Below are 6,831 nucleotides of genomic sequence, written 5' to 3' on the forward strand. Positions count from 1 at the left end.
GCAACGACTCAGACGTTCGTTCGCGGAGCGTTTTGGACGCTCCCTGAAAGTGCGATTCAATGTGTATCTGAAAGTTTCTGTTTTGTGTCTTATGTTTTAGAAATGGAAAAAACAAAAAATCTGGGCCGCTCCCCAAGTAAAGCCCCTAGAGGAGCCCCCCCTCCCCCCCCAAGTAAACTTCCTAGAAAGAGCAGCAGACCCCCCCCCCCCCACAACAAGTAGAGCCCAGGCTAGCAGAGAAAGTAGAGTCCACCCCACGACATCGATACCTAGGGCGCGTCAAGACGCGGCTCGCAAGAAGAAAGAAGATGACCGTAAGAAGCGTGAAGAGGAAGCACGTAAAAGGCGTGTAGCGAGTGCAGTACAAGAGCCTGAACCAGTGGTTGCTAATGAAGCTAAGGAAGATGATGATGATGATATGTTTGATAAAGATAATGGTTCTGGTGAAGAAGAGGAGGAGGAAGAAGAGGAGGGACAAGGTGGTAAAAGATGTCCAGGAAGAGGATGATGATGAAATATTCTTTTCTGGGGGGCCTTATGACAGTAAATTGCTAAAGACCTTCAAGGGACATGTAGCGCTGTAGTCTAGAAGCGTTACAAGAAAACGACTACAATGTTTGATCGGGGGTGTTGAAGACCTACCACCATGGGACTGCTATGCTAGGGAAGGACAAAAAGAAACATCATGAGGTGTTAAGATGATTTTCTACATATGTTAAGGGAAGGATTGAGGCTGTTGGTCTATTGCCTTTGCTGACATGCAACCTTTCTTCAGTGGACAAGACCATGTTGTCGGCGTTTGTTGAGAGATGGCAGCCAGAGATGTCATCTTTTCATATGTCATTTGGGGAGATGACTATCACACATGATGATGTTAGCTCTTTGCTACACATCCTTGTGGAGGGAAAATTCTTCAGTTTCCCAACCTTGACTCGTGAGGAAGCAGCCATTGTATTGCATAAGCATCTTGGTGTTACGCAAGTAGAGGCTGAAGCGGAGATCCGGAAGTCCTTAGGACCTTATTCTCGGTATACATGGCTTTTGGATGTAGCTAAGAAGATGGCCAAGGAAGAGAACACCAAGAAAGCTGCTAGAGCCTTCTTGCTGTGTTTGGTGGGGATGACGATTTTCTGTGCCAAGACAAACAACAAGGTGGAGGTTTCATATTTGGGGTTGTTTATGGACTTGGAGAAGGCTGAGGAGTATGCATGGGGCGTCATGGCATTGGCTTTCCTTTATGACCAGCTTAAGGATGCCACCAAAGTCATCACCACTAGCCTTGGAGGGTACTTAAATCTGTTTCAGGTATAAGTCTATATCTCTTATTTTAGTTCATTTGTAATTAATGTTTATGTTTGAGTATGTGACCTTTTTCGTGCAATTTGATTGCAGGCATGGATATTTGAGCATTTTCCCGCCAAATTGTTTGACAAAAACCTGAACAAGAACTATGTTGAGGGAGAGCCAAGAGCTTGCAAATGGGTCACAAAGAGGGGGAATACAGACCTGCATGCGAAGATGATTGTCCTGGATGACCTTATAGAGAGCAGTGTCATATGGACACCATATGATGAGCATAGAGTGCATTGACCCTTCCAGCAGGTGTGTCTTTTTAGCGGGTTGATTCGGCATTCCAGCCATATCTGCCCGAGCGTATTATGAGGCAGTTCCAAATGATGCAGGATCAACCCAATTTATCACCAGCCAACATTCCCCCTGTTGAGGAGATTGATGATAGGTTTCTTAATTTCACTCCTCACTGTGTGGCTGCTCAGCATACTCCAAGTCCAATGGTAACGCCTCGGTACTTCGACTGGCAAGACAATCTCACACCGCCTTGTGGTCCCTCCAACTTGGTCTTCTTACAATTTATGCACTAATGTTTGTTTTTGTTAAACTTGTTGCTTTTAGGGTGTTCTCGAGCAATTAAAAGAGTTGAGTGCTATCACAGTAGACACCAACGAGTCGCTAGATCGGATCCTCGATGCAAACCAGCATATGCGGGCTATCATACTGCATAATTTGGAGCAAGGGGCTGATGATGATGATGACAGTGGCAGTGAAGATGCAAACAATGGTGGAGGTGGCCCTAACAAGAAGAAGAAAGGAAAAGTGTCCGAAGTCTCTACCTCCAAGAGTAGTTAGGACTAGGGACTAGGGACCTAGGATTGATTTGAGGTTGAATGTAATTTAAGTACAATTGTGTACTTGTGACTTAGTATGTGTTTAAGACCAATTAGCTATGTAGCTTCAAATTTAAGTACCTATATAATGATGTGTTTTATATGCCCTGTTTCTGTTTAAGTATGTTAATTAGGATGTGTTGTAATTTATCTGTTTTCTTGATTTTGGTTTCTGTTTTGAGAGTGCAAAGTTACTGCTTCAGGTTTCTTATTTCCCGCACCATATAGGTGCGTCTCAGACGCACGTTGGATGTGCGTCCGAGACACAAGTTTACATTGCGACATAACTCTCGCTCATTCAACATGCGTCTGAGACGCTCATCCAGCATGCGTTGTAGGCGCATGTTGGAGATGCCATTTATTTCAGGATTCCAGAAACTTGTACGGATTTCAGCTTTTCAATGCGAAGGCTTGTAGTGGCACGCACAGAAGACGTGAGCATGCGACGTAGACGCTCCCTTAAGGTGCGGTGTTGACGTGCCCTTAAGGTGCGTTTTGCATAAACAGAAAAGTAACGGTAAGAGAAATAGAAAAAGGAAGAAATACTCTTGTTTATTAACAATGTGGATGATACATGATACATGAAAATTTCAATAAAACAAACAAGTACCATGACCACCTAGACCCTAAGCCACAAACTTAGTACTTTAAAAATACAAGTACAATAACCCCTATGGGATACAATCAGGAGGATTCCAATCTTCATCTTCTTTTGGTCCTCTTCCTTGTCTTCTCCCCCTTCTCTTTCTTCCGGTCCAGCTCCTCTTCTGCCTTGTTGGGAAATCCAGCAATGCCGCCACCTGAGCCTAGATATTTCCATCATGGCTCAGTGACTCCAGAGGGCTTTCTATACAAGAGCATGGTCCCATTCTATTTAGCAAGTTTGGGTATTTTGAATAATCAAGGATGCTCACCCCTACATTAGCAAGTTTGGTACTCTGATTTTGAAATATCACTCTCAAAGTACTCAAACTTGCTAATGTTGGGGATAATATTCGCATCACCCCAACCATTTACAACTCTAAACTATGAAAAAGAAAGAGGGTAAATAGAAGAATTGAGAGAATCGTGTGAAAATGAAGAAGGAAGGGTGCGTATTTATAGTGCCAGCTAGCATAGGTTGTAATGAAAAAGCATAGGATTTAACAGATGCAATTAGTAGCTTTTACCGGTTGTTGAGTTATGATCAATGTCGGTGCGTTTTAAACGCAGGTTCAAGGTGCGTCAACGACGCACACTCAAGAAGCGTCTCTATCTGTAAGACCCAAGTTTTTAAGCTTAGAATAAGTGGAAGAGATTTCCATTTACGATTAGGCTTGACGTATCGTGAAGGAAAAACCTAAACAAGAGTTTACCAAATGAAATAAATTTATGAAGGAGAAAGTTCAGGAAAAGTCTAAGGATTGTACCAAAATCGATAAAAGGTATAGCACGATCGATACACGCTTAAACCTAGGGCAGAAACCCTAGTAAATAGCTAGTTTTCACTTAAAGTCACGATGGAAACTAATTCCAAGAATCTTCAAAGAAATGTTAGAACTTCTCTTTTTCCATATATAACAAGCGTTTCAAGGCGAAACTCTAGGATCTACGAACGTCCGATTCCAATCATCGGAAGTTTGCCGAAACTAAAACCCTGATAGTTCAAAAACCCTATAACACGCATACACCTATTTCTCTCGATGTTTCTAATCTTTCTTCAGAAGGAAGTTTTCTATTCCGACATCCGATGCAAAAAGTAACTTATCGGGTAAAATAGTTTTACACCGACTTTGCATTAGTTACCAAAAATACAAGGAGACCTCTTTTGAGTTTTGGAATTCTTTCGCCAAAACCAATCTTAGAATTCACGGAGAATGAAGCCGGAAAAATCAGATTCGCGAAACTTTCATTTTACCGCGTTTTGCCAACCTCTATATATAACAAGAAAAGGAGAAAAAATGGTAAAACCTTCACCATTTTCTCTCCAAATCCGCGAGCTCACCAAGAGGAAGAGGAAGAAGAGCTTTTGTTCATTTCTTGCTTGATCGTTGATCCAACAGTTGCTACTTCAAGGTGCCGAGGTATAGTCGCTAATCCTTACCTCTGATCGTCTTTTCCATAGCTTTTCTCTATGTCTTTCTGTGCTCATAGTTTTGAGGTTTTTGCAAAACTATCCTGATAATTCCATTATTGATTCTAAACATCTTCCCTACGTTCTCCTAAGTATGTTTAGCTAATAATACTCCGCCGATTCTCGAAAAACTACCGTCGAGTTTCAATTCTGGTGAAAATACCCATTTTGGGGCAAAGCTTCATCCTTTGGGCTGAAAACTATCGCCTTAGCTTAGTGCTAGTAGGATTAGTTGTCATAAACGTCGTTGGTGACGTCCCCATCCAATTTGTTTTTCGAAATTTCAGTTTTAAAATTCTGAGCTAAAAATATTGACCAAAATACCCCTGCGACAGTTTTTGATCCGATAATTTTTCCGAGTTTAGAATACCCTTAGTTACGGCTAATGATAGCATAGGAACCAAGTTTGATCGAAGAAAAATCGAACCCCACAATTACCAAAAGTGGTCGAGCACTCTAAGGGGGAGGGAGGAAAATTCCTTTTTCGAAAACTTGTCCTTTCGCGCTAGATTATCGTACCTCGGGGTATGTATTACTTCGGGTAACCTTAGTGAGCATTGATAGCTTAGTTTCCGATAGATTTTGATTGATTTCTGTGGTTTTACTCAAAAGGTGCTTTTGAGGAATTTCCTGAAGAGCAAGGCTTTGCTTGTGAAGAGGAGTTAGAAGATCATCCTGGAGAATCTGCAGGTGAGGGCTACTCACTAAATCTTTAGTTAATGCTTAGGGTCGATGCTTTCGACATTGATTTACTGTTTATGCACTTGTTTGTGGTTGATTGGAAAAATGTTTTCTGAGGCTTCGGCTGACAATGTAGATGATTCATCTACTGACTGTTTTTGAGATTGACTTACATGCTATGTGCTATGTGGGTAATCTAGGATGTGTGGTGCATGCTTTATATGCTAAGTGCTACGTGTTTATTCTGAGATGTATTGATATATGACATGTTTGTTGATTGTACTGATTTAATTATGCCTTTTCAATGAAATCTGTGATTCTGAAAAGTGAGAATAGCGGGCAGGTCATGCCGATTTTATTTTGAGAGTTTTGAGAAATTTTGATAGGACGAATGAGATTCGGGCCTTGTTATGATTTTCATGGATCAAGACATTCTCTGGAGTCACTTGGGATTTGGAGATCCCGAGAACTTATAAGTTTTTGCGATAAGACTAAAAGGATATTATTTTGTAAAGAAAACTCATAAGACATTAAACAACCTCTAAATCTTCAAAAAAGGATAATAAACTCGAAAGGAAGCTTAGGATGCAAATCTTAGTTTTGGAAAACGAGAAGTGTCGTCGGATCCAAGTGTTGAGGAGATGGTAAGTTCTGAGTATGTTGATACTCTTGTGCTCTGGGAGCAGTTGTGTTGATAGGCTATCCAAGGGATGAGCCGAGGAGCTTCACTGAGGTGTGAGACCTTGTGAATGCGGGATACTCCACTGAGGCATGAGACCTTGTGGAAAGCATGGATCTTCACTGAGGCGTGAGACCTCGTGAACAGCATGAAGCTTCACTGAGGCGTGAGACCTTGTGAAAGCGTGAAACTTCACTGAAGCGTGAGACTTCGTGCAAGTGTGTAAATTCACTGGGGCATGAGACCCCATGAAAGCATAAAACTTCATTGAAGCGTGAGACTTTGTGAATGTGTGAGACTTCACTGAAGCGTGAGACTTCGTGAGAGCAGTGATGACTCGAAGAGTTATCGTGGGTGGTTGCACTCATTTTATGATTATTGTATTTTGTCGCAGAATCGACATTTACCTTAGGGTATGCTTTTTAGAGACATTAAGTTAGCTAGAACATGTGGCGACATGTCGAGTGAGGTCGGAGACGTTGTTTGGCTAATCGCATTGCATTCATGCATACATAGGAGATTAATACACGGCGTGATACCGGACCTCGGTGGATTCCAAAATGTCGTCGGATTCCAAAATGGTCATAAGACCCGGATTTCCGTGTAAGAGCGTTTGTAGACGACTCTTGTAGCAGACCGAAATGGCAGACCTACGGGTTACGGCTGATCTGACTACCGTTGTTGTTGGAGTAAGAGGCACGCGGGCAGAAATGGTCCCACCGTTGCTGGTGCTAGGATTGATCCGTTTTGATGCCCATCCGTTCCGGAATGCATTTGGTTAACTGGGTTAACCGTCATATCATTTCATGCAACATGCATACTGACTTAGTTGCTGAGTGTGATTGATAATTGTTAATTCTATTTGATGCATGCTATTTGTTATTACTGTCGTTTACATTCATTGTGGAATATGCAACCCTAGGATGTTATCTCTAGCTATAGGCCTAAGTGGCTATTTCTTATCTGTATCTATCGGTGCTATTATTTACATAATTCTTTGGAGTTGACCCTCGCGTCTTCTGTGTGTGTTTTGGCGGACAACGCCTTTTGTCAGATGTCCATTGCGGACTGGTTCACAATGGTCCACCCTTCGGTGGGGATTAGATACGAGATGATTGACCAGGACGACCCCGGTTCGTGGGTGGTTGACCCCGCTAGCCATCGAGCGACGTACT

The 6,831-nt window shown here is 42.2% G+C and overlaps 1 protein-coding gene across 1 annotated transcript; it reads left to right on the forward strand.

Moving 5' to 3' along the window:
- Nucleotides 1–434: 434 nt before the first annotated feature.
- On the forward strand, nucleotides 435–1,590 carry LOC130735928 (protein MAIN-LIKE 2-like). Its single transcript, XM_057587797.1, has 3 exons — nucleotides 435–572; nucleotides 721–1,305; nucleotides 1,393–1,590. The coding sequence occupies exons 1-3, from the start codon at nucleotides 435–437 to the stop codon at nucleotides 1,588–1,590; spliced, it is 921 nt and encodes a 306-aa protein (XP_057443780.1).
- The last annotated feature ends 5,241 nt before the right edge of the window (nucleotides 1,591–6,831 follow it).

This window comes from Lotus japonicus, chromosome 2, assembly GCF_012489685.1.
Source record: "Lotus japonicus ecotype B-129 chromosome 2, LjGifu_v1.2".
Classification (NCBI taxonomy): domain Eukaryota; kingdom Viridiplantae; phylum Streptophyta; class Magnoliopsida; order Fabales; family Fabaceae; genus Lotus; species Lotus japonicus.